General features: G+C 33.7%; 5 protein-coding genes and 1 pseudogene across 5 annotated transcripts; 3 read left to right on the forward strand and 3 right to left on the reverse strand.

Annotated features, from left to right (window-relative positions):
* Positions 1 to 6,261: 6,261 nt before the first annotated feature.
* On the reverse strand, positions 6,262 to 6,951 carry LOC132190451 (uncharacterized). Its single transcript, XM_059605439.2, has one exon. It carries the CDS (start codon positions 6,907 to 6,909, stop codon positions 6,442 to 6,444), a length of 468 nt encoding a protein of 155 aa, XP_059461422.2. The 5' UTR covers positions 6,910 to 6,951; the 3' UTR covers positions 6,262 to 6,441.
* A 2,387-nt stretch (positions 6,952 to 9,338) lies between these two features.
* On the reverse strand, positions 9,339 to 10,097 carry LOC148583533 (uncharacterized). The gene is made up of 2 exons (XM_088510639.1): positions 9,938 to 10,097; positions 9,339 to 9,736 (listed from the first exon to the last, which is right to left on the reverse strand). Exons 1-2 carry the CDS (start codon positions 10,095 to 10,097, stop codon positions 9,339 to 9,341), a joined length of 558 nt encoding a protein of 185 aa, XP_088366765.1.
* A 777-nt stretch (positions 10,098 to 10,874) lies between these two features.
* Positions 10,875 to 16,242, forward strand: LOC132189662 (protein FLX-like 4). The gene is made up of 4 exons (XM_059604423.2): positions 10,875 to 11,045; positions 14,348 to 14,901; positions 15,559 to 15,701; positions 15,797 to 16,242. Exons 2-4 carry the CDS (start codon positions 14,348 to 14,350, stop codon positions 16,021 to 16,023), a joined length of 924 nt encoding a protein of 307 aa, XP_059460406.1. The 5' UTR covers positions 10,875 to 11,045; the 3' UTR covers positions 16,024 to 16,242.
* Positions 16,243 to 16,920: 678 nt separating this feature from the next.
* TET15 (tetraspanin15) lies at positions 16,921 to 17,916 on the reverse strand. The gene is made up of 2 exons (XM_088510421.1): positions 17,311 to 17,916; positions 16,921 to 17,220 (listed from the first exon to the last, which is right to left on the reverse strand). The coding sequence occupies exons 1-2, from the start codon at positions 17,914 to 17,916 to the stop codon at positions 16,921 to 16,923; spliced, it is 906 nt and encodes a 301-aa protein (XP_088366547.1).
* A 1,382-nt stretch (positions 17,917 to 19,298) lies between these two features.
* LOC132190715 (cytochrome c oxidase subunit 6b-2) lies at positions 19,299 to 22,380 on the forward strand. Its single transcript, XM_059605766.2, has 4 exons — positions 19,299 to 19,406; positions 20,503 to 20,591; positions 20,699 to 20,780; positions 22,108 to 22,380. The coding sequence occupies exons 1-4, from the start codon at positions 19,398 to 19,400 to the stop codon at positions 22,159 to 22,161; spliced, it is 234 nt and encodes a 77-aa protein (XP_059461749.1). The 5' UTR covers positions 19,299 to 19,397; the 3' UTR covers positions 22,162 to 22,380.
* A 3,246-nt stretch (positions 22,381 to 25,626) lies between these two features.
* On the forward strand, positions 25,627 to 26,409 carry LOC148583534 (EG45-like domain containing protein pseudogene; annotated as a pseudogene).
* Positions 26,410 to 27,977: the final 1,568 nt, after the last annotated feature.

A 27,977-nucleotide genomic window follows, 5' to 3' on the forward strand; every position in this document is an offset into this window, starting at 1 on the left:
TTGTGTCCCCACCCAAACCAGCTTATCCACTTGTCGTTGGGGGCAAACTGGGATATTGCAAATTGTTGGGAAAATTGATAATTAATTGGAAACCAATTTCCCACCAGCCTTTTATGCGAAAGACAAGTTTGGAAAGAAAACACACAAGAACACACACCAATCACTCACGTACACAAAGAGTTTACGTGGTTTGGCAATATACTTACGTCCATGAGGCGTGATCTGGACCCCTTTTTTACTATTGAGAAATATTGAGTACAATGGTACAAGCCTGAACCGCTCAAGCCTGAACCCAAACACTTAACCCCTTGTACACCACACTCAACTGTCCCTCTCAAATACCCAGTAAAGAAAAACTCTCTACACTTTGTAAATGCCACAAAGTGCTCTCACCAATTTGGATTTTCCGGATCCCCCTTAACCAAGGACAGCATGTCCTTTTATAAAGGCTTAATCACGAAAAAATAGGAGAAACAATTCTAATACAATTGCTCATGGGAAAACGAAACCATCATGAATACAAAGTTTTTTCCACGATAAAGATAAGCATTGCAGCCCACATGTTTATCTACACACGTTTTCTCCAAAAATCCAATTCCAAGTTGTTCTTGGACTCCTTTTAAAACTAATCTTATCCTCTTATAGATAAATATGACTTGAGCCCACCAACTTGAATATTGATATTTTCCAGCAATTATCTTCACACTTGTTGACAATTTGAGCCATTATCAACAATTTCCACCTTGGCGAAAATTTGGCAACCTCCACTTGAGACCTCAGGTCCGCGTCTTGACCGATGCCCATCCCTACGCCCTGGGATGTCGTACAAAACACTGTCTACACCAACAGTAATAATTCTACAAGAATTATCATGCTCCACCATAAAGAGCACATGCACTTAGAATTAAACCATTCTAATAATTTTCATTTTCGGCACATGTCGAAAAAATCCTGCTGAAAAATATGGTGCAACTTTCATGTTTGGTTCCCCTGGAAGTTCATTAGCCATCGACACCCTTTTCCACCACATACCCAACATGAAAAAAACCAAACCAATGTCTTGTATGCAAATGTGGACCCGCTAATAGAACACATCCATTATCCTGACATTTTTAGCAGTCATGCCAGAGGATGTACATGCCCTTATCAAAGAGCATCATCATAATCACCTCTCACTGCAGCGAGAGAAACACTATTAGCGTTTTTCGATCAATCTGCCGAACCTGCTTCTCTCAACGTTTTGTATAGTCCAGATTGGATGTCCTTGACTTGTATTTGCCACAAGCCAAAGTTCATTCTCTTGTCGAACCTTTCAATCTCAAACTTCAAAGACTGCATTTCTTCTTAACGGGTAGAAATCTGCAACCAAGCTCTGATACCAATTGTTGGAAAAATTGATAATTAATTGACAACCAATTTCCCACCAGCCTTTTATGCGAAAGACAAGTTTGGAAAGAAAACACACAAGAACACATACCAATCACTCACGTACACAAAGAGTTTACGTGGTTCGGCAATATGCGTACGTCCACGAGGCTTGATCCGGTCTCCTTCTTTACTATTGAGAAATATTGAGTACAATGGTACGAGCCTGAACTGCTCAAATTTAATATCTCAAACCCAAGCCCTTAACCCCTTGTACACCACACTCAACTGTCCCTCTCAAATACCCAGTAAAGAAAAACTCTCTACACTTTGTAAATGCCACAAAGTGCTCTCACCAATTTGGATTTTCCGGATCCCCCCTTAACCAAGGACTGCATGTCCTTTTATAAAGGCTTAATCACGAAAAAATAGGAGAAACAATTCTAATACAATTGCTCATAGAAAAACGAAACCATCATGAATACAAAGTCTTTTCCATGATGAAGATAAGCATTGCAGCCCACATGTTTATCCACACACGTTTTCTCCAAAAATCCAATTCCAAGTTGTTCTTGGACTCCTTTTAAAACTAACCTTATCCTCTTATAGATAAATATGACTTGAGCCCACCAACTTGAATATTGATATTTTCCAGCAATTATCTTCACACTTGTTGACAATTTGAGCCATTATCAACACAAATGACCACCGCCTCCTCTTTACTGAATATATTATGTATAAGCTAGAGATTCCACCAATTAGTGCTTTCATCGATGAGGGAACTAACTTTGGCATCTGGTGCTAGAACTTGATTCGGTGTTTGGGTAGCAAAGGATAGAGGAGTTGGGATCCAACGGTCACCCCAAATGCTCACTGATTGTCCATTCCGTATTCTCCAAAGTAAACCTTCATTAAGAAGAGCCCTTTCCATTCCATATATTGCGCCACGCGTAGGATGGGTTCCGCCCCAACTGTGCACTAAGGAGCGTGTCGTTTGGAAAGTATTTCTGTCGTAGCACTTTAGCCACTAATGAATCTGGATACTGCAAAAGCCTCCGCCCCTGCTTGGCAAGCAAAGCCAAATAAAGTTTTACACAATGTATCAAATTTTTATTGAAGGCTGTAAAATAAAGTTTATACTACATCTTGATAGAAGAGACTCTCATTACTTACTCCTTAATTTATGCTTGTTTTAGCAACGAAAGTCCTTCAAATTTGAAGAGATTTTCAGAATTTTGTTGGTGAAATTTCTTATTTGATTGTTTGATTGAGTCACCATTCAAGTTTTAAGAGCAATTTAAATGCATTTGAGTTATCTTCGGCTCTAACACCTTTTGCAATTAAATTTTAAATTATAAGTAAATAATTCTAAGGGCACTTTCAATGGCTTAACTATTTATTACTTTTATTTGAAATATATAAGAAAAACACTAAAAAAACCCTCTACATCGGATTATGCACCTCAAATGCAAAATGTATTTTTGTTGTATTTGTGAATAGTGCACCACTACATGTAGCAGGCATTGTTCACATATCCATCTCATTAATATACTATTTCTCTCTCCACATCTCCCTTTTTCTCAAAATTTTCTCCTACTATGTTTCTTCCACATCTCTCTTTTCCCAAAATTTTCTCTCTCCACGTTTCTTTTTTCCCAAAAGTTGAAAAATATGATCTTTAGGAAAAATTCAATCCTTATAAAAAAAATAATAAATAATTTAAATGATATAGATAAAAAATAAATAAATAATCGGATGTGTGGTGTCTTTTAAAACTCATTAGCTAAACTAAATAAAGTGGGTTTTGATAAGCCATTTTGCATTAAAATATATATAAACCAATGTGAATGCTCTAAGAAGGGATTTCTTTTCTAAATTCAATAAAAGATTTTCAAATTTTTACCATAGGTTTTTTTTTTTTTTTTTTGGGTTCTAAAGAGTTAATTAAGGTCGGTTTGGATTTGCTATTTTCAAAAAAGTGTGATTTAAAAAGAGTGATTTTAAAATGTGAGATTTGAAAACGCGATTTTTAAAAATGCAGCGTTGAATAAAATTGCATTTTAGCATTTAAAATTATGCGCTTTCAAAAAAATACTTCCTTACCTGCAATTGGAAAACACAGATTTTCTAGGTTTTCAAATTATAATTTTTTAAAAACGTAATCCCCAATCCTATATTTTTTTGCAATTTGATTTAAAATTGCATTTTTTTTGTCTATATATCCACAATGTCAAAGGCACCCTTAAAATTTAATCACCTTACAAGAAAGAAGGATTTCTTTTCTTTACAAAAATTTAGAGAGAATATAGGGGGATAAGTGGATAACCCATCTTTATCAGGTGGATTTTCTTTCTTTATGAAGAATTAATTGCTATACTAACAAGAAGAGTGGGATGAATTCTCGATTTGAATCTTAAAAACAATAAATTTTGTAAGAGAAATTGATTGATATTTAATTTTTTTTAATAGACAGGTTTATTAAATTATTAGAATTAAGAATGCCGCATTTAAATTTCTTTCCTTGAAACACGGGATTTGCATCTACCTGCCCCTAAATCTAAAGGAAGTAGTAGTATATTAAATTTGTAACTTCCATTCTCTACGAAGATCTCCTACAATTTCTTTAAAGTTTTAAATTCTCAAATTACGTAATTTATAGCGTTTTTAAGCATTAAAACACTTGAAAAACGATACATAATAAAAATGTGGCATGTTAATTGAGATAACTAAAAATAATTTTTATTTTAAATTAAATGCTTTTTTTTTTTTTTTTTTTCACTTTTATAGGGGCGTTTCTTATTTATAAAATCAAAAGATAATTTTTGGCCTAAAGCCTTTTTACAACATAGAGAGCAAGAAGTTGATGAAAATATACTTAATTTTTAATTGTAACATATCACATTTTTAATAGGTGGCATTTTTCAAGCATTTCAATGCCTAAAAATGCCAAATTTGTGTAATTTGAGAATCTATAATTTTAAAATTTTTTTAGGAGATCCTAATCTATTAATTACAGATTCGGCATACATGTTATAGTTTAATCAACGGTCAAGATTGAATTTTTTCAAAATCTCTTTTTATTTTCTCTTTCATATTAAAAGCTTATAAAAATAAGTCAACTTTAAGATTCAATCTTAACCGTTAATTAAACTACAACATACATGCTGTTATTTAGCAAGCCGGATCCATTAATTACATGCCTTAAAAAACACAAAATCAGAAAATATAAGCAGAGATCGAGGAGGTAAAGAATTATAACAAGCGGACAATTCTCTAGTCTACAATAGTCACAGAAGATAATGGAGAAATAATTATTTGATGTTTTATTGATTTTTCATTATAGATTGTCATATAGGTTTTTAAGAAATTTTGTGGTAAAAATTCTAGTGCTCCTAGTGTTGGGATTTGGTCTTTTTACCATCTTATCTGAAAATTAATTAGTGTTAGTAATTTTTTTTTTTTTTGACATGTTCACATAAGAAAAGAGAAAGAGAGAATTTAAATCATTGATCTTCACTTCATAAGGCGTGATCTACAACCTATTAAATTAAAACTGTGTATATATATACACAGACGATTGGATGAATGCATTAAATTTAATTAAATAGATGTCCTGAAATGACGACTCCTATATGCAATAATGATGCCAATAAAAACACGTGGTAAACAAGTACTGGAGTCTTGTGTTGCACTCAAACTATCCAAAAAAATAGAAAAATGGTCGAAGTGGAGGTTCATGTGCGCATGTCTCTTTTTGTGGTGCTGCGAGTGCGCCGCATTCATCCCAAAACACCACCATCGATCATCAATCATCATCATCATCATCATGGCTTTTCAATAATTGGCTCCACCTACCATGGCTGGCTGAGTCGGTGACCTTTAATTTCCTTTTCCCATTGCTGTGAGCCCTGTGTGAATTCGATCTCTTACAAATTCTACACCCTGTAATTTTCTTTATTTTAGTCGTTTCTGTAAGTAATTAATAAACGATATTTGAAAATGAGTTACATCAACAGAGATAAAAGAAACAGTAAAAAACGAAAAAAAAAGAAAGCAAAAAATAAAAAAAATAAAAATTGCCTTCCCCGTTTTTCAAAAGGACGGATGGAATCAGTCTAAGCGATTTTATTTTATTATATTTAACGGTATATATAATGATATGTCATTTTAAAAATTTAAATAACGGGATAAGATATTCACCACGTGACATTCTATTCACCATTACATATATATGTGAAATAAAATATTGACTACATATGTACCAGTGGCTCTGATCCTCTTCATTTATCTTGAAATGAATAGGATTCTTTCTATTCTCTCTTATGTGGTAATTAAAGAATTACTATGGAGCCTAGCACCTATAAGAGTGTTTTTATACTTCATTCACAATATATTATATATGAATATATTTGATTAATGAAATGTACGTTGAACTCAGAATTCAACCTCGATCTCTCTTTTGCAGAAGTGCCAAAGTGAAAAAAAAAAAAAAAGAAGAAAAATAAAAGGGGTAAGTATACGAATCACATGTAATTAAACACCACACAAACCTTCTTTAGAACTTCAAACCTAGCATATATAATCAGAGTGAGAGCCATTTTGAGTTAACATGCATGGCTTATCTCTTGAATAACTGAGACCATGCATGGATCATCTGTATTAATAATTAATATTATATAAACAATAAAGAAAATAAAGAACTTAATTAATCATGCATCATAGGTTGGATATTGCAGTGCTTCCAAACCCAACCAGTCAACAAAAACTGTCCCTTTCCTTGTTGTATGTATATGAGAAAGATTTCGAGTTATTATGACTAGTGATTAAAAATGTTCTTGAGTTGAACATATATAACACACAAGTAATGATTCAAAGTTTACTGTAAATTTGTGATAGCTGAGATAGATGGGCCAACATTTCTTGAATTGACGTAGGATTCTAAATAGGATACAAAGGAAGGATACTTCATGCTGCATATAATATAAGACTCACAACTTAATTATTTATTCTTATATATATAGTACTAATTAATTAAGACTTCTTTTCGTTCCAAAGAAAATGGTCGAGCATGTGTCTTCATTTTCCATGCCCGTTCCCAGATCCTGAGCCATAGCCACGACCTTCACCATAACCAGAACCTTGACCGGAGCCACTGCCACTGCCTCTGCCAGAACCCTCACCATAACCCTCACCATGTCCCGAGCCAGAGCCTGATCCTTGATTGCCTCCCGATCCTGATCCGGCCCTAGACCCAGCATACGAACCTGCTTCTGACCCTGCACCCGAGCCTGACCCAGAACCTGATCCTGAGGCAGAAGCTGAACCCGAACCTGAGCCTGAGCCCGAGCCTGAGCCCGACCCAGAAGCCGAGCCTGAGCCTGCACCACTTCCTCCTCCTAGTCCAAGGCCTATCCCAGTACCAATACTAACTCCAATCCCACCAAGGTCCAATCCTAGGTCCTTTCTTGCCACTCGGCTTTCAGACAACAAAGCAAATGTTGAAATAAGCAAAGCAACAAGAGCCAGGGGCTTCAAACTACCCATGTTGTATACAAGGCAACAAAAGCGTACCAAATGTACGTGTTTGTGTTGTGAGTTGTGTGAGAGGGGTGAGTGAACAACAGAGCTATTTATTGTAATATTTAGAGATAGTGAGGGTGGTGGATCATCATGTGCGTTAAGTGGTAAGCGTTTGTGTACTGCAGCAAGAGGAAAGTGGGGGAACATGTGGCTCTTGCTAATTTATCAAATCGATCGAGCTGGCTGAGCAAAATTGGTGGATATGATGAGAATGATGAGGGGGGTTTTAGGTGGAGATCATTCTTTTCGAGTATCAGAGGTTGGAATTTAAAATTATTATTATGATTATGATTATTATTATTCAACTTCATTTCGTAATATTGGTGCTGGGTGGACCCAATATTATAATATTATTAGGATGCTGCCGACCCATATGTTCTTATCACCCACTAAGGGTAGTAGTGGAGATCGAGTACAGTTGGCTCCTAGAAACTCTATCATATATATATATGATATCATTCCCTTTTTTGTTTTCACTAAATAAAAAATGAATTCTCTTATGCTAAAACATGTTAGAGATCCAATACATTTAGTGCAATATTAGGAATCATATAGGTAGAAGACACTAAAAAAATTCAACAGCCTATTAAAGAAACCAGATATATATATATAGAGATTTCAGTATCGGATGAACACAAAATTAGTGGGGTTGAAAATCTTATGCAAAGGGATACTACAAATTCGTATTTTATGAAGATTTTTCAATTCCTACTTTTATAATTAGATCAAAACGTGAATTTGTTTAACAATTTGTTGTATTTGTTATTCAAAGGGTTTTCTTCTTTTGCTACAAATTCTTTGAGTTTTCTTGATTTGTTGATGAGTTGTGATACGGGTCATAACCCGGTGAATATATATATATATATATATATATATATATATATATATATATATATTAGAATTATTATTAAATAAGGTAATGATGTATTACTACTCTTATTAAGAAAATAAGTAGACTTGCTCATTAAATAATATCTCTAATAGGAAATATAAGATTTGTGTTCCATTAGAATTATATTTTCTATTTACATGTATTTTTATTTTTGCCTTGTAATAGTTTATATAAACCTAAAAGTGATCAATAAAATATACTAAATTAAAGTTTAATATTTAACTTTAGTAGTTGTTTTGGGAGGTTTAAGGTTCTTTGAATTACCCTAAAATTAGAACATCCAGGATTCCTTGAATTATCCTACTAAATGCTATCAAAATCAAAATCTATCTAGTTGATTATTCATCCCTCATTACGGAGGCCCATAACAAGTTGTGAGTCTTGTGTTGTAATCCACTACATCCACGTTGCATCACAATCTAAAGATTACACTTAAAAGAAAATTATTGCAGTAATAAAACTCTGCATACGATTTTATTTCTATTTTTACCTCACTGTTCTTTATGTTCCTGATGGATTTGGCAAAGTATATATATCATACAACTATACAAGCAATTTTTCTTCACCATGCATACACACATATGGTTTATATATGCATGCATGATGCCATGATGCATCCCTATCTCAATAAACTCTCAAGGAATTTCTTCTGCGACTGCTGCATGCAAAGGAAGTATGTCAAACTACCGAGGTGCTGAAAATCAAGTGGGAATTATATATATATATAATTGGAGTCTGTGACAATCCCAATTATTTATTTATTTATTTATTTTTTTAATTTTAATTTTAATTTTAATTTTTAATTTTTTTAAATCCTTATAAATATATTATTTTTTATACCATGACTTCATCAATAATGACTTTTTCACTCCTAGATGACTATATATAGATACTTTAGCTTCCTCTATAGTTGTATACTTGTATATGTCAATGGCAAACTAAAAAAATTTTGTATTCGAAAGGAGAGGTCTTTTTAAGAATAATTTTATAAACATGTAACTTTTCCATATTGATATGATTTATGAGTTAGTACTATAAACTAAAGTTTAAAACTTATTGTTTGCTTTTATTTTTCATAAACACGCGCACACATATAGAAGGACTATATGTATTTAATTATGTATTTACGTAAGTTCGGGCCCACACAAAAAAGATCTTGATTCCGCTCTTGCTGTTAGATATACTAACATTAAATTTTAATCATAAAATATCTCATCTACATTTCAAGTGAAATGGAAATGTCTATTTCCTTAATTGAGACTAACCCCATATATCTATATATATATATATATATATATATATATATGTATGTGTGTGTGTGTGTGTGTGTGGAAGAGAGAGTTAATTCAGATGAAATAAAATTTATTGGAAGACAAAGGTAGGGAACGCATAACAACGATATTTCATATAATGATACATATATCACCATGCATCTACTTATTTATGTAACAAAGATGGTGACAAAGCTTTTCAGTTTTACGGGACCATTGGTGGCATATTCTTAGTTGCCATCTCCGCTACCAGAACCTTTACCATAGCCATGGCCCTCGCCGTAGCCTTCACCACTGCCTGACCCATTTCCTCTACCTGAACCTTCACCATAGCCATGGCCTTCGCCGTAGCCTTCACCACTGCCTTCACCACTTCCTCTGCCAGAACCCTCACCGTGTCCAGAACCCTCACCATGTCCAGAACCAGACCCTGAACCCGAACCACTCCCACGACCTTCACCTGACCCGGAGCCTGCTCCTCGTCCTTGGTTTCCGCTTGAGCTTGATCCAGCTCGAGACCCAGCATATGAACCTGCTTCAGAGCCTGCACCAGACCCTGAACCAGACCCAGAACCAGAACCTGAACCTGAGCCAGAACCAGATCCAGAGCCAGAACCTGAGCCAGACCCTGCAGCAGCACTTTGTTATAATATTAATTAAATGATTAAATAAACAATTTTCTACCAGCTTAACTATTTTTTAAGATAAGTGATGATTTAACACGGTATTATAGCAAATGTCGCAAGTTTGAACTTTATTTCTAATATTGTTTTTTTTATCATTTCAACTAAATATTTTATATATTAGGATAAGTGGTGATTTAACACACCTGAGCCACTGCCACCTGTACCTAGGCCTACTCCTGTTCCGACTCCAACGCCACCAAGATCCACACCCAAGTCCTTCCTCGCAACTCGACTCTCAGAAACAATGGCAGATACAGCAAAAATCAGAGCAAGAAGTGAGAGAGATAAGTGGAATGCTGCCATTGTTTGTGAAGAACAAAAGTAGCTAGAGTAAGAAGCCTTTGAAAACGTGAATGCAACTGATTTCTTAATCTATTACTATGTTGTTGCCTGTTGGAGAGGTCGCAGGGAGACTCATGCTACTTATAGCGTTGATACTCATGATGTTATTGCTGTTTGAGTGAAGTGGAATTGGCGATGTGGCGATCTTTGTGGTTTTGCTGGACAAAACTTTGTGGCTGAGAGCTCCGATTTTTCAACCTGTAGACAGGTGTTCACAAATCGCCGACCCACTCACCGTAGTGGACTTTAGTGGCAGTTTGCGTACGTTGACCAAATATTTTGCAACAAAATTTTGAAGTTTCCTACCTTCTGATATTGCCACCATATCAATCTGCAACATGCACGTGATTTTTAATAATACAATTAAAAAATAATAATAATTTAGAAAAAAACTTTATCCGTCGTAAATGATAAATGAGGCAGTCAAAAGTGTCATTTCCTTTTTTAAGAGAAACCATTCCGACATATTATAAAGCATGATTTCCAGCTGATTGAGATACCATATGGGCACGTTAAAAGTATCCTTTGAGCATGCGTTTATGTTTATTTTGGTCGGTCTATATCCCAAGTTTCACCAAATATGGGACCAAAAAAACCATGGGCGTTTTTTATAAGCTAAGTGGGCTCCCATACGTAAAAAAATTAGAAGAAAAGGGCTTCTTTTTTCAAGGCCCATAAGCTAAGGCCTTGAAACATACAACAGCAAGGCAGGAAGACCTGAACTCCCAAAACACGGAATTCAGAAACAGCGAACAGTTTTGTTAAAGACTCGCTCCGTGTCTCGAACCCATCCCCACCACCTTTTCCTCCGTGGCCGTGGGCTGCAGTCTGCAGAGCCTCTCCATCCATCACCGGCCTGATGTTCATCTCTATTTACTAAAGTACCCTTTTCCCTCCCACTGTTACCTCGTACGTACCTCTCTTTCTTTCACTGATAATTTATCGTTTTTGGGTTTTCTTCTTTTCTGTATATCTTAGAGTTTTATGCTTTTGATTCACTTAATTTTTTATTTTTTATTCTATTTTTAAATGGGACTGCTTGTCGTTGATGATCTTTATCTGATGTGTGATTTTGATTCTGGCTTATATTCCGCATAAAGATGTTTCCTTGGGAAGGTATTAAGCTCATCAATTATTGGTCTCAGGTTGCGTATGAATTTAGAGTATAAAATTCATGAAATGTAGCATGACCCACAAGTTCATTTCAATCAATTTTGACCCAGAAGTTCATTTCAATCACTTTTTTGTTTGATATGTAATTTTTGGGGCGTTCAAAGCCATTCAGCTCTTATTCGCTTGCAATCAAATAACTCTTTTATTATTTTTTTTTTTTGGGGTTCTTTTGTCCAAAAATCAGGATTTGATATGAATGTGAATTCCAGTTATATGTTTCTTAGACCACTTTCATTGAAGATGTTACACTTTCAATATAGTGATTTGTTTGTTTGGATCACCTGTATTAGTTCTTGCTTTCTGTATGATTATTGTATGATGTTAAAGCAGTTAAAGAGAGAGAAAACATGAGTCGTTTAAATAAAATAATTTAAATCAGCATTAAATCCTATACAAGGGAATTACAAGAAGAAAGAGCTATTTTATAGTTTCCTATTCATGAATGATTAAGCAATCAGGTTATTCTAAAAGAACAAAAAAAAAAAAAAAAAAGATATTAAGCAAGAAGGTTTGTGCGTGATACACGGGAATAAGTAATGCATTGCAGAAGTAATTCTCGTACCTGACGTTTCTGTAGTGAGAGGTTAAGAGAAAAATTAAATCATGCATCCATGAGTTTGGGACTCATGCTGGATCCAATGTGTACTACAAATATGTATCATCATTGACAAATTGATGAAGTGGCCTTAGCTACTAGTGCTGAATCTAAAAGGCTTGAATCCATTCAAGTAGGGGGCAACTAAGTTCCACTATACCACAAAGGCGTTGCTGCAAAGTGTTTTTCATAAAAAGACTAAGATGGCTGTATGGTTACTAGGAACGATGTGGTTTGCTTTATTTTCATGTAAGGATATAAATCTATTTCTTAATTCTGTTTGCAAGCATAATCTATATCAAGGTGCACTCCACTATTAGCTAGAGGGTTATGTCATATCCAGGAAGGATTTTCAGTATCTAGAGGTGCTCCTCAATCCGGCACCTCTTATTTCTATGTTTGGCTTATCTGAGTTTGCCATAATTTTCATAAAAAATAGATCCTACTCCTGCTTTCAGCTTTCTAGGATAAATTTGTATGACTGGAAATGCTAGATGTTATTGTGCCGTGTGCTCTTCTCAGAACATAAGAGATTGATGGGCAGTGGATTTTTTGGATGATATGGACCTACTTGAAATTTAATCATTACTGGCTGCTGGTGAAAGTTTTCCCTCTCTAGGAAATTACTGTGAAGCTCCTCACTCCAAAACTTCAATGCTTAATTTGACTTTTAGAAGGATCCACATAGCTGTCGGGGTAAAACATCTGTCTGGGAGATAGCTTCTTTTGACTAATGGGAAAAGGGACAACTGGGAGAGAGAGTAATTTGAAGGAATAAAGATGAATAATTTGAGGAATAAAGAGAGAGAGAGAGAGAGAGAGAGAGAGAGAGTAATAAATAAAGAAGGAATAAAGAAAGAAACTATTGTTAATTTGAATAATTTCACCATGAAAGATGAATTATCTACATTATATTACTGCCATCCTAATTTGCTGTGATTGTTGCAATTGCAATCCTATTATGGAGTGAATTTTAGATCATAAATAAACAGAACTCAGCTCAACAGCTTTACAGTGAGCGTGGGTGCAGATCAATTCAGTATTAACTAGAATTTCTTAGTTTGGTGTCTACAACCAATTGTTGAGTAAGCTATGTGGTTTATGTAGATATAGATGGGCAATTATACTTTTTGGTTGGGATCTTGTTAAGCTCATATATGAAACAAGATACAACATATCATTGTACTATAATTAGATATGTGGTTTGCTTGTGCGGTTGCTATATCTAGTGATAAATTCAAAATGGATTTCTTTGTTGCATTTAGTGGATTGTTGTCTCACAAATTTCGAGTCATCAGCCTACAAGGGAAGATACTTCTTTTTTTTTTTTTCTTTTTTTTTTTCAAGTAATTGACTTAAAGGGGAAGAGGAAGGAGAGATTCAAATTAGTGACATTTGCTTCATGAGGCTTGGGGTAATGCCTCTTTCTTTCTTTCTTTTATGAATTTTCTTGTAAAAGCCTTTTTCCCTCCCCTTTTTTGGTTTTGATAATGGTGACTAAGTGTTTACTACATAGATTTTGTTCCTTTTTGGAGTCTTTTCATTTTCCAATTTTGGCAATTGTGAACATTGATTTTGTCTTCCAGATGTTTCAAGATTTTGACCAAATTTTTCATTAATGATCTTTAGGCATGTTGGTATTATGTTTGACTTTCATTCCATTGCTGTGGTAGTGAAACTATTCATTGTCAATGACATTAGCAATTTAAATCAACAGATTTTTATCAATTGAAATGGAGCCAATTTCATGTAGGTGGATTTTGGGGCTTTCTTAAGTCAAATGCATGTATTGGAAACAAATAGAAAAGTATTTGTAATGATTCTTGGCCGAGCATATTAGGAGCCTTTTATCTTCAGGTAGCTAATACTTTGTTGATGATGCAAATATGCAAGGATGCTCATAGGAGCATCTCTTACTTGTCCTAGTAAATCTTATTTGGAGAGACGGCTAATGCCTTGTGACCTTTATAATATTTCATAGGTTGCCAATTTGTCTGGGTAATCATTTGAGTTAGTTTACTGGGCTGTCTGGTTATTTCTTTTAAGTTTGTACAGGAGCATGATTTTAGCTTTTTTCGATATGTCTGTAATGCATTCTTGGAATTCTGCAGGCTTGACTGTCAGTGTAAAACATCTACTTTTGGTCATTAATTTTATCACAGGATCCTCATAAACATCTTCAGAAACTTATTTCAATCCAACTGCAGCTACTTAGCAAAGAAAAAAATAAACTGAATCTTTGTTACCTTAGGGCCTTCTCTTCTGTAGATATCACAGAAGGCTGGTCACTGCTAGGATATTTCTGTTATAACATATCCATTATGGACTTATTTCGTTTTATGGCTGTGATCTTGTCTCAATAAAAGTGTAGGTGGCTGCACCTAAGGACTATGAATGTGTACATTATTGATTTTTGTCCTCGTCTGAGTTGATCTTCTTGTAGATGGCTGCAAGAGGACAAATTCCACCAACCTTTGAGCGACGTCCTATCCAGACTTCAGGGATGATGCGGCAAAGTGCATTTTCTGGTTTGCGCACTGCTGCTGGCCAACGCCTCTTGGAGCCACTGCCTCCTCCCGAACTGTTGGAGAATAAAATTGCTGTTCAGGCAGCAGAAATAGAACGGCTTGCAGGGGATAACCGTACGTTGGCAGCCACCCATTTGACTTTGAAGCGGGAGCTTGTTGCTACTCATCAGGAAGTAGATAGAACCAATGACCACATAAGAAGCATCCAGAGTGAACATGATATACAAAACAGGCGCTTGGTGGATAAGATCAGAAAAATGCAAGCAGATATCAAAGCTGGTGAGGGTGTAAAGAAGGACCTGCAAAAGGCCCACATGGATGCTCAGAGCTTAGTAGCTGCCAGACAAGAGCTGACTGCAAAAGTTCAGAAGGCTACTCAGGAATTGCAGAAAGCCCGTATGGATATAAAGACTATACCAGATTTGCATGCTGAACTTGACGGTTTGAATCTGGAACACCAAAGGATACGGTGAGTCATGCTTTTTTAAGTATATTTCATGGCTGTTTCCCTCCCTTAAACATCCATGTAAAGAACAGAGGTTGTTACTACATCCTTCACAAAATTTACCTTTAATTTGATATAGCAAGAATGAAAAATACATGGTGTCGAATGCTAATAATCAAACTTCAATAATGTTGCATACTGTAGGACCAAATAGCTTTGTAGTTATTATTCAGATAATCAGAATCTAATGAATGCAGTCATATAGCCTAGGAATGGATCTTCTCCAACCACCCATTTACTCATTTCACCAGGCCATTCCGTGATAACAGAGAGACATTTTGGCATTCAAGCGAATTTCTCAATGATTAGAATTACTTTGTGCCCCATTGCTTTATCCATATATCTAAGAGACTAAGATATGAGTTAAATCAACTTGTGTTGGAATATAAGTGTGGCATGACATCAAAATTGTTTAAACGTCTTAACACAAGTCATATTTTCTGTGCTTAGACACTTTAATCATGCAGTGAGCAATGAAGGAATGGTAATGAGCATTAGAGACACAATACACTACATGCCTAATATTCTCAATCTCTGCCTTCAATTTTCTTTCTACATCTACATATATCTTTTTTAACGTGGCTTGATATAATTCTTTAAATCTGTTGTTTGGGTGAACAGTGCTACATTCGAGTATGAAAAAGGAATAAACATAGAGCAAGTGGAGCAATTGAAAGCAATGGAGAAGAATCTGATTGGGATGGCAAGAGAAGTGGAAATGTTGCGTGCTGAGGTGTTGAATGCCGAGAATAGGGCAGCACTTGGTAACTTTTCTTGGCTGTATATATGATGGTCTTAGTAGTTGATAGATTGTTTAGATGTTCATTTCTAATGCCCCTGATGAAACTGTGTGAAATAGCAACAAGCCAATATGGTGGTGGTCACATGAATATGCCAGATTCTTTATACCCACCTCCTATACTTGGTGCTGGTGCCTATATTGATGGCTATGGGAGGCCTCTTGTTCAGTTGGCTGTTGGGCCTGCAGGAGAGGGGATGATTCCATATAGCCGCAGCAATGCTGTAGCTGTCAGTGGTGCTGCTGTTTCTGGAGGAGCATATGATCCCTCACTCACTCAGAGGTGAACATGAAGAAGCTGCCATTTAGAGGCTGCTGTTCATAAGCTTTTCTGCCTTTTCTCGCAATTTATATTTGTTGGTTTAGCAATGTTGTTAAAAGCTGTAGATTAGGGTCCTCTCTCCATAATTAATTAATCTTTCCATACAAGATTATAAAACTTATATTGCTTTTCACAGAATTCTTTGCTCTCATATTGCTTAAGACGAGTATTACCTTTTTCAGATGCCAACAATTCTGAGCAATACAATTAATTCCCCGACTCCTCCCTCTACAACAGTGTCCTTCCTTCTTCTTTCTTCTTCTTCACGCTATAACCTTTTCTTTCCCCCATCCTACTATGCAACAACCTCATTTCGATCTAGATCAGCTTATCTCCCAAATAGAGGCTCTAATAATTAAGCTGGCAAGATAATTCACAACCATGCCAAATGGCAAGCATTCAAAGGCCATATTGATCTCGCATCGCATGTTAAAAAGGGCTGCTTTCTCCAAAAATAGAAAGAAGGGAGCTCTGATACTCTCTCAAAACTTTTTTTAATTTTTTTTTTTTGTAATTTAGTTATTTTTATAAAATAATGTATTAACTTAAGCATCAAAGTGTTTTTGGTTTCCTGTAACCGAAATGATTTTCGGTGACCAAATATCATTTTCTCGCCGGTCTGCCTCTTGGAAAAAATTTTGTAACAAGAATAAAAGAATAAAGAATGTCAATTAACCTAGTAAGAAGCAAGCCATGTCAAACTTATAAGAGGAGATTTGAATCAACAGTTATTAAATCTAAATTTTCTTAAAGCAACTACTTGATTCTTATTTAGATAACAAAAACAAATTTTATTAAAACAAGATTCGTACATCTCAGAACAAAGGAAATTAAAGACAAATTGAAAAAGAAAATGCAACCATCAAATTCTCGCAAAATGCTCCCAAATCGTAGCGAGGAATAACAAGAAATGAGAAATAATGAGTACTAATGCCATGACAACCAAGAAGAAGCCAAGTTTCCGCCATTTTCCCTGTACTGTTCTTAAAAATCCTTCTTGGCAGGAGTTGCAGTTGTAACATAGAGTGTTTTGATCGTTGCTCCATGAATCGCAATCACTGTCGTATGGATATGATTTATCTTTCACTCCATCTCCCTTTTCCCAAAAAGTGGCGTTTACATATTGCATTTCACATGTTGATGGTGGTTTGCAACAGCCTCCCTTCACAAATGTCAACATAAAGAACTTACTTAAATACTTTTTTCTTCTTTCTTTTGGAAATCTGAAGCAAAACAAAAATAAAAATATTACCTCAATGGGTGACAATCTTTTAATGCTGAAGTCATATGATTTGAGCATAAAGGATCTTGACACCAAGTCAGAGCAATCTCCTGAATAAAAAATGCAAGATCTGATATTGTTCCAGTTGTTGTTGTTGTGAACCTTGAGCTTGAGCCACATGGGTGAGCCTGGAATTGTCCTGCTTTCCATCTTATAGGCACCAGTGAGGGCAAGCCCCATGGTGAGCATAACAATCAAAGGAGCCATAGCTAGAACAAGCCCTGGCATTGGAAATCGAGATTCCAAGAAGGCTACAGAATTGCTAACTAAGAAAACAAAGAGCAGAGAAATCCCAATCCCCATCTGCAATTTTGGCAGCCTTAGAAGAATTTCACAGTCATAGCCTCTCATATATAAGAGCCATATAACTGAGCCAAGAACAGGAAGAGAGAGAATGAAAGTTAGAATAGTCAATACCCTTGTGAGGAATTTTACTTGGATTATTACTTTCTCCCTCGTCGATTGATTTTCCTTCTCTGTAATTATGTTCATCGAATCTGCTTTGGGTTGATTCTCTTTCTCTGTTACAGTCACTGTCACTGCTTCAACAGGATGACCAGCATTTTCAGGTGCCATGTTCATATTCAACTCTACGTACTTCAAACCTTTGCATGTCTTATTAATTCTACGTGCATATTCTGTTGGTTGAAGAGAGATTATTTAGGGAAAGTTTTGTGATCTTTAATTTGTACAAACGAAGTCAAATTGCTAACTAAACTGCACTTATGATGGTGAAAAACGAATTAGTCAATCTTGTAAAGCTTGTCTATATTTAGACAAAATTCTTGTCTAAATTAAATGTTTGCAATTAATTTATAAACAAATATTGTATATACATGTCATTCTCTCATCTCATCTCACAAAAAATACAAAGTTAAATGTGGCAACTGTTATATCAAATTATTAAGTTTATTAAATTGCATATATTATTAATCCGAAAATAAGTTGAATGTACAAAAGAAAGAAATGATAACTATTTTTGTCAAAATTTTCCAAACTGATATAATTATTAGGTTTATCTAGCTGATAGATAACAAAGTAATCAATGAAACCAATTGTATCAACAAATTATGATGGGGAACTATTTTTAAGCCTATACTAATTATATGCATATGAAAGATGCTTCAACAGTTCACATGTTTCTGACCTGCACGAATTAGTAAGCTCTCCTTGCTATCATATATATAGATGAAAAACAAAGATTAAGGCTATGATTGTTTTGACCTAAAATGTTTTTTGAAAAAGTATTTTTTAGTGTTTGGTATGATCGAAAATCTTGGTCAAACCGAAAATATTTTCAGTTGACTAGGAAAATCTTCTTTAATTTCCTTAAAATGTTTTTTTTTCCAATTGTAAACCATTTTTTGAATTTGACCTTCCCTTTCTCAAATCATCGGAAGCTATTGAACCATCCTTAGAGTTCACCATACTATAGTTGGAATTGAAGTTTTGCCAAAATATTTTGATTTATATATCAGATGAAGGCGAATTTAGTGGCTTGGAAAGTTAATTCAAACGGCTACAACTTTTTGTTTCAGACAAAAAAAAAAAAAAAAAAAAAAAAATTCCAATGTTTATTAAGTCAAAATGGGCTTCCAACATAGGTCTAAAAATTTGGTGCCATAAAAGGCCAGAGTTCTAGAGTCGTGATTATCCATTTATTAAATGGGTTAATTTGAGTTGACTAAAACTTGATTGTATAAAATTTTAATTTACTAATTTTATGTTGAGTTTGTTTTTAATTTGCGGTTTGTGTAAAAAATTATCAATCTTAATTGATTGTCTTGATTTGGATATGTTCGCAACATATTAAAAGATCAAAGTATTTTTCTATAGCAAAAATATTGCATTTTTCAAAAAAAAAATTTTCTTCCAAAAATTGATTCTCATGTTTTGAAAGGAAAAAAAAAAAAAGAAAAAAAAAAAAAAAAGAAAAATTGTGTCCTGTGCGGCGGCACCTACCGGACGAACCGTAGAGACTCGTAGGCAGCCCATTCCTTATATTCCCGTTCTCACATCAATTCTCGCTCGTGTGCTTTTCTCTCATTGGACCACTCATGGCGGAGGTAAAGCTTCGATTCTCTCTCTATTTCTCTTTTCGTCTGTCTCTGTTTGGTTGCCGAGAAACCGTGAGAAAATATGTTAAATTATCTTCTTTTCTTATTGGTCGTTTCAAAGTCTCAATCTTTGTTGATTGACAGTGATTGCCGATTGGGATTTTCATTTCATGTCTATGGTTTTGTGAATCTTTGCTTGTTCTTTTTCTCTTTTGGGGTATTGATTTATTACTTATTAGTGTTTGCTTAAAAAGTATACCCGGATTTGTAGCTGTTAATTTTAACCAGAACTGGGTCTGCTTGGTTTAGGTGAAAATTTTCTTAACATAATTGCTATGAAATTATGAGATAATTATCCAGTATGTATTTTCAATATTAATCATTGGATGCATGAGGGTCTTTTATTTTTCTAAGATTTCTCGTTCAAAATAGAAAAATAAAAGAAATTGAGATTAAAGTTAATTTGGGGGACATGTTAGATGATGTGGGTTTGAGCTTTCAACTAAGTTGTTTGGGCTTGTAGTGGTTGTTTGTGGTTATAAACCTTACAGAAAAGAACTGAGAATCTCAGATTGAAATGCATGGCATGTTATTAGCATTGTTTATTGTCATATACCTCAATTTTTCTTAAAATGGTCAACCTGAAAATGTTGATGAACTGCGTCGAGGAAATTTTCAAATTGGGTTGTACTTGAAAATTCAGTTCTAATTGCATTTCTCCTGCTAGAGCTTCTTTGTCCAATTTCAAGGTGTCCCATAAAAGATTTATCCAAATTTCCTGAATACCTTGAATCCAAAATTTCAATGTATTACTTTTAACAAATAGTATGCTCGTCCGTGGCAGTTTAAAGATGTGATTTTTTGTTAAATATTTAGTCCTGTACAGCTTACTGCTGGTTGACAATCAAAATTATTGTTTTACAGTGATTATATTGATCGGAGGTGCTAGGGTTTAGATCTGTTTGCCATGGTCATATATGAGTCAAACTACTGATTTGAATCAACTTTTTTCAACTGTATTGATAAGCTTGTTACAAGCTTATCATTGTTTTCTTACTTGTTACGTACTTTTGACTTGTTCATTGTTTCTGCTATTTACTCTCAGGTTGAGCTGAAAACAGCCCCTGCAGATTTTCGATTCCCTACAACAAATCAAACCAGACACTGTTTTACTCGTTACGTTGAGTTTCACAGGTACATTTTACTATTGTGTTCAAATGAAAACTTATTAGCACAGTTTTTCTTTTCTTTTCTTTTTATTTTTCCTCTTCTTCTTTTTCAAAAGGCAACTTCAATTGCAGGTGCTTGACAGCAAAAGGTGAAGAGTCTGGTGAATGTGAGAAATTTGCGAAGTATTATCGTGCCCTCTGCCCGGGTGAATGGGTGAGTAGTCCTAGCTTATTGTATTGCTGCAATTGACTAAAAAATTTACTTGTATGCTCCTTATATACCATAATTTATAGCTACAAATGATTAATAGACATTGGATTTTTAAATCGTGAAGTGTGTTATAAAACATAATCACACTCTTTTGAACTTTTCTTGTCTGGTTTAATAACTTGAATGGTTCAGTAAGGAGACTGTCTTCAGTTAGTAGTCAGTGTTATATTTAACATTTGAGTTGCATGAATTTTGGTATGATTGGAGAACTTGAAATAACTTTAAACTATTGCCAGTCTCTGCTTTGTACCAACTTGGAATGGCAATGCAAAGCCTCTTTGCCATGTCAACTGTCAAGACTTTTAGCCTTGTGCCCCTTGACTGTGTCATCAATTATCATCTTTTGATGTGTCTAGACCAAGTGAAGCAGCCTTTTGTAGTTTTATTTTTATAAGTAATTGAGATATTATTAAAAGTGTAGGGCACCCCATGTACACATTGATTATACAACCAGCCTTTTCTAGTTTTATGATCACTCTGAGCTGCTTATAGTCCTCTGTTTGCTTTATTTTCATTATTCATGTTCACAATGTTCGTGCATCTTAACATTTGCACAAACTTATGATACTCTGACAGGGTCTCTGAAACAATGATAGTGAATTGTGCTTTTAAACTCATGCTTCTACTGGTCAATTGTTTCAAGTAATGCTTTTTCTTTATTCTTTAATGGTAAGTAGTAATGAAATTTTATTATAAAAGAGGAGATACCTCAAGCATACAGGATGTAGACAAAAGGTTTATTTGAGTAATTAATTCAAAGTTCATCTTGTCCTTGAAGTCTAGAAAAAGGAGAAAACTGGATGCACCCAAAAAGAAGCATTCGCTCATACAATGATCTCAAAGATTAAAGACCTAAGCTGAAGTGTGGAAAGTTCAATAAATAGCATTAAAGGTCCTAGTGTTCCTTTCCCTCCAAATAGTCCACATTATTCATAGGGGAGTAGATTCCATAGTGATCCTTAACTAAGCCATCCAAACAAACCCTTTGTGCCCTAAGACAGGGCTCGTCAGTACTGTGTGTCTGTGTTGTTCACCAAAATTAGTATAATAACAAACTCAGCGCCTTGGACATAAGTTGTGTATCTCAAGAGAAGTATCATGTCGTTTGGTTGGTCATTTTTATTCTACCATTTTCAGTATTCGCGTGCAGCTCTTACCTTGTGTATTTACCCCAGTGCGTGGAATTGGTAGCCGTTTACCTATGAAATGGAAATTTGGAAAATATCTGCCATTTTATGCGACTATACTTTTTTTACTTCAATTGCTGCAGGTTGAGAGGTGGAACGAGCAAAGGGAGAACGGGGCTTTTCCAGGTCCACTTTGATGTATGTCGCATCAGCACCTGCAACATGGATTGCTTGCTCATTTTCTTGAAGCTGGTTACAATGTCTTTCCCTAGTTGAATAATAAGGCGGCAATAGAGTTTTCTTTGAATTTATTGAACATTTAATTGTGTTGATTATTGCATGTGGGCATGTTTCTTTATGACTTGAAATGCCTGGCATATTCCTATCTTCTCTAATATATGAATTTGTTTTGAGCAGATACTTTCCTGTCTCATAAACAGAATCAAGAATATTTTCGCAGATAGATTCCCTGTAGAACCACTTCATATGAATTCTGTGTGCGCTTTTGTTTTTGTTTTTTTGATTTTTTGTATTTAAGAAGCCGGCATAGAAAGCCACGTAAAACGCGCAAGGTCAACCTGTATGAAATGTGTGATATATGGATATGAAGAGTAACATTATTCTTAATCAAAAGCTGTTTCACCCAAACGCCATGGTACTGTTACGTCTTAATTAAGATATTGTTTATATGTGTGTGCGGCATGTGATGTTCTAGGGTTGTCAATGCGGACGGTTTCACTAACCACTAATCGTGTATAAACCATTAACCGCTATAACCGCCTAGCGGTTAGCGGTTAGAGGTTATTGGGTTTACTAACCGTAACCGCTAACTACTAACTGGCTTTTTATATAATATATTTTTATAATTATAATTATAATTATATTTATACATATAATATAATCACTTGATCATTAAATCACAATTATTTTTTTTAGATAATTAAATTACAATTTGAGTAGTAATATATTATTACTATAATTTATATGATTATATCACATGATCAATTGATCATTAAATCATTTGATTATATAATAACAAATTATGCATATATAATATGACATAACTCATAAGTATACAAATTCATATTAATACAACAATTAAGCATCTAGAGACTTAATTCCAATGTATGTTATAAATTTATAAGTGTATATATGTTATAAATTATAATTATATGTTACGTGAATGCGTAATAGATCTAGTAACTCGAGTAGAAACGGGAAGGAAGCAGGATCCTGCTTCTTATTATTCCCTATATTTGCTAATTGAAACAACTAGCGGTAGGAAATTAGAGATTCCTGAGTCTCGTAACAAACACAAGGTTTGAGGATTAAAATTTGCATGCTTTGTTATTGAATGACCCTGCCATTAAATACAAGGCTAACAAAACATAAAGAACAAAACATAAAGGAATTCTAAACCTACTAGGATACGTGATCCTCTACCAAAGAGAGATAACTCCTTATTCTAATAATTCTCCTTATCCTACTAAATGATAACTCCTATTTGTTAGAAGATAAACACCTATATCAATAAGAGTTCCATCCTTATCTAACTACTTGACATAAAGTAAATAGAAGCAATTAAACATAGATTCCTACTGAACTACTGCACATCATACTCCTAACATTATACATATATGCATATGAATAATATAAATGTATATGATCAATCCTTAATCATATGATTCAATGACAATTCAAATATTTTATTCAAGTTAATCATATTATTAATGTACAATGATAATGTGATTCATATAATATCAAATTAAGTAATTGGTATTAAATTCAATAATGTGTTATTTATAACCACAATTGAAGTATTAATGTATTATCATTCTAATTTATATGATTATATAATAACAAATTATACATATATAATATGACATAAGTCATAAGTATACCAATTCATACTAATACAACAATTAAGTACTTAGAGACTTAGTTCCAATATATGTTATAAACTTATAAGTCTATATATGTTATAAATTATAATTATACATATATGCATATGAATAATATAAATGTATAATATCAATACTTAATCATATGATTCAATGACAATTCAAATACTTTATTCAAGTGAATCATATTATTAATGTACAATGATAATGTGATTCATATAATATCAAATAAAGTAATTAACATTGAATTAAACAATGTGTTACTTATAAACACAATTGAAGTATTAATGTATTATCATTCTAATTTTAGTAATATTATCACTATAATTGATATGATTATATCACATGATAAATTGATTATTAAACCATATGATTCTATAATAACAAATAATACATATAATCATATATAATATGACATATAATCATATATATCATATGTTTTATTTGAACTTCTTTTATATGTTGTATTGAACTTTTTTTATATGTTGTGTTGATTTTTTTTTTCTTTTTTTTTTTTCTTTTAAAGTTAAGTTAAGTTAACCGGTTATGATTTAATATTTAAGGAATTTTTTTTAAAGTACAAGTAAATGTAAATTTGGGGTCAAATATTTTGGATTTTTCAATTTGGACTCTTTTTATAAAAATTGGGCCTAAGAAAACACTAAAAATACAAAAAGAAAAAAAAAAATGAGGGTAAAAAATACTACAGTAATAAAAAAAAAAAAAGCCCAAAAAAAAGCCAAATTTTGAAAAAGCGGTTAGCGGGCGGTTACTTATTTCACTAACTGCTAACCGGCGGTTGCGGTTAGTAAAATCTACTAACCGCTAAGGCAATTACGGTTAGCGGTTGGCAATAACCGTTAACCGTAACCGTATTGATACCTCTACAATGTTTTCACATTAGTAAAATATAAAGAAAAATAGTAGTTAATATACTTAAGTAGACCTATGCCTCTTAGCTTACACTTTTGGGCTAAAAGTGGTGTCAAAATATGTATATTAATTAACATACTCTTGTTTGCCTCCCTTGGGCTTCTCTCCCTATCAATTGGTACTAGAGCCATTAGTTTTCCCTGTTTATACGAGTGTTTTGGTTTGATGCGTTTGATTTGACTTTGGTAAAAAGAGTGTGATGATACTTGTGAGTGTAGTTGTGAGTATTGTGTTTCACATTGGTAAAGTATATTTAAAAAAAAAGAAAAAAAAAATTAATATACCTAAGTGGATCCTAGCCCATTAGCTTACGCTTTTGGGCTAAAATTTGTGTTCAAATATGTATATCAATGTGATATTGTTTGACTCATTGGTGCTTTTATCCCTAGCATAATAATGCCAATAACATTAAATAGAATTTCTCATTTTGATAGTCTTTATCTTGGAAACGGTCCTATATATAATTGCCTTTAACTAAGGAAGAATAATATAACATGATAGTGTTAGAAAGCCCCTTTGTATGTTCCTAATGGATAGCTCAATCGGCTGCATGTGAACCACGCCTCATTAAGCGAAGATCACTAGTTGGAGTCCCCCCTTCCCTTTCCTTGTGTGGACATGTCAAAAAAAAAAAAAAAAAAACCCCTTCGTATACGAATAAGGTTGTTTGGTGAGAAAATATTTGAAATAGTTGCATGACTAGTGGGAAAAGGCCTGCTATAAGGTTATAGTTTATTAACATGTTAGGATGCCTCTATAAAATGGATTAAACCTTGGGTTTTATGAATTACTACATATCTTTATAGGCAATTCACAGGGAAAAAAAGAATGGGAACAATTATTCAAGTTTTGATTGTAGTATGCACCATCATCTGTTTTTCCTCAACAACTTCAGATGCTGCCATAGGGACTGCCACCTTCTACAAACCTCCTTATGTTCGTAAGTATATATTAATTATATATGTATCATTGTATATTTTGATGAGTAAAATTTTTGGAAAACAATTTTATTTTAGGAATGAAAATTCCGTCATTAAATTTACCCAAAGTTCTGTTAATCCAAAGGCTAAAAGGTTCCTAGAATTAAACACAAAAAAATAAAAATAAAAATAAAAATGCAAGAATAATAATGTTAAAATATATTCTGAATATATTTTGGACACTTACCTTGTTGGCATGATCTCGGAATCTGATTATCCATATATATATAGAGATCTCACTTACATATTAGATACTGCTTTGTTTTCATGTATAGTTTGATGTTAATTCTGCAATATTTCATACTAAATTAATATTTGTCGTTGGAATAATAATTTGGCAGCCTCTGCATGTAATGGATATGCGGATGATGGTGTTTTTATAGCCGCAGCAAGTGATACTTTGTGGAAGAATAGGGCAGCATGTGGGAAAAATTATATGGTAGCATGTATTGGTGGGACAAACCATGCACCACAACCTTGCTACGAAAGCAACGCCGTTGTGGTTAAAATTGTTGATTATTGTCCATCAACAGAATGCGAAACCATAAATCTTTCAGAATATGCTTTTTCTGTGATTGCTAATCTTAATGCTGAAAGAATTAAGGTTAATTATACAGAGACCGTGGTGTAATTTATGCTCAAATTCTCAAAACTAATGTACGAAGATGTAGACATGATCATGTACTACTGTACTTGTATATATGTCTCACAAAGGATTCTCCAAATTGTTGAGACAATATTAATATCTATGGGATACATGATATTGTTTTAGCTGTATTAATTGCCGGTATGAATTTGAGGTTCTCTCTCTCTCTTTCTTTCTTTTTTTTATTTTTTTTTATTTTTTTATAAATCATAAATTATCCTTACTTGAACTTTTTACCAATTTCCCCAGAGTCCCAAATGATGGTCGATAGGCCTGATATGTGTTTAGTATACATATATATAAAATGAAAAAGAACAAATAAACGAGAGATAGTTGGCCTATCATCATTGTTAAAGGTCCATCTTTGATCACTGCCGTCAACCACGTCTAGTTACCGCCGTCGACCGCTGCCATTTTCAGCCAAAAAAAAAAAAGGAAAAATCAAATTCAAGCTTCCAAAATCTTCCATGCATCTTGAGTTTGAGGGGATATATGTTAGATCGAGTATATTGTGAGATATGATTTGATATTGTAATTCATTATAATAAAATTAAATCAGATTTGAATACATTTTATTTTGATTTGATTTGATCTCCCATACAAATTTGTATTCTCTCCAATCGAGCCTTTTTTTTTGTTTTTGGTAATTTCATTATGCATTTCTTCACATATGTCTCTATAAAATGGAGTAAACCTTTTGCTTTGCACCACAAAGGAGGTTGATCACATGAAAAGTAAAAATAAAGGGTAGACAACCCTAACAATAGCTTTAAAGTAACCATAAATTAGTGTTAAACTCAAATTTATTGGAAATATGTCAAATAAATGACCAGGCTCATTGAACGAGCAGTGACCGCCACCGCCATTTAAAGCAATAAGCATAGGCAAAGTCTTGTAAATACAACAACCTACATATATAGCAGCAATTGCGGAAATACAACACCAATTCACAAGAATCATATTCCTCGATGAAAGATGATCCAATGTTAAAATCTTTCCCAATGCACACGTCCAAAGCAATACCATGTACTCCTATTTTCTCTAATATATGAATTTGTTTTGAGCAAATACTATTTTGTCTTAGAAACCGAACCAGGAATATTTCCGCAGATAGATTCTCTGTAGAACGAATTCATATGAATTGTTTTAAGCTTTCCATCCATCTATCTCTTCTTAGGATGAATGGCCAGCCTTTTCTACCCTCTTCTACTAGTAAAAAAGTGAAAACAATAACAAAAAAAAAAAAAAAATGTATTGAATTTTTTAATTCAAGACAAAATTTACTAACTAATTAATTCAAGGATGAGAGTCATAAGAGAACTCATTATATATGTAAAAAAAAAATGTATTCACATGTGTATACTATTAAAATATGAATACGATGTACTATATATGTACACGTGTGTATTTATGTATAATGTCTAAAACCCTAGAAAAAAAAAAAATCAGAGAAATACATTTTTCGCATAGGAAACCTTAAAAACTTCAGAAGATTAGCACTTTTAACTCTATGTCCATTCGGGGAGAATTGCTTTTTCATTTCATATTTTCGA

Source organism: Corylus avellana, chromosome 9, assembly GCF_965113065.1.
Source record: "Corylus avellana chromosome 9, dhCorAvel1.hap1.2, whole genome shotgun sequence".
Lineage (NCBI taxonomy): Eukaryota > Viridiplantae > Streptophyta > Magnoliopsida > Fagales > Betulaceae > Corylus > Corylus avellana.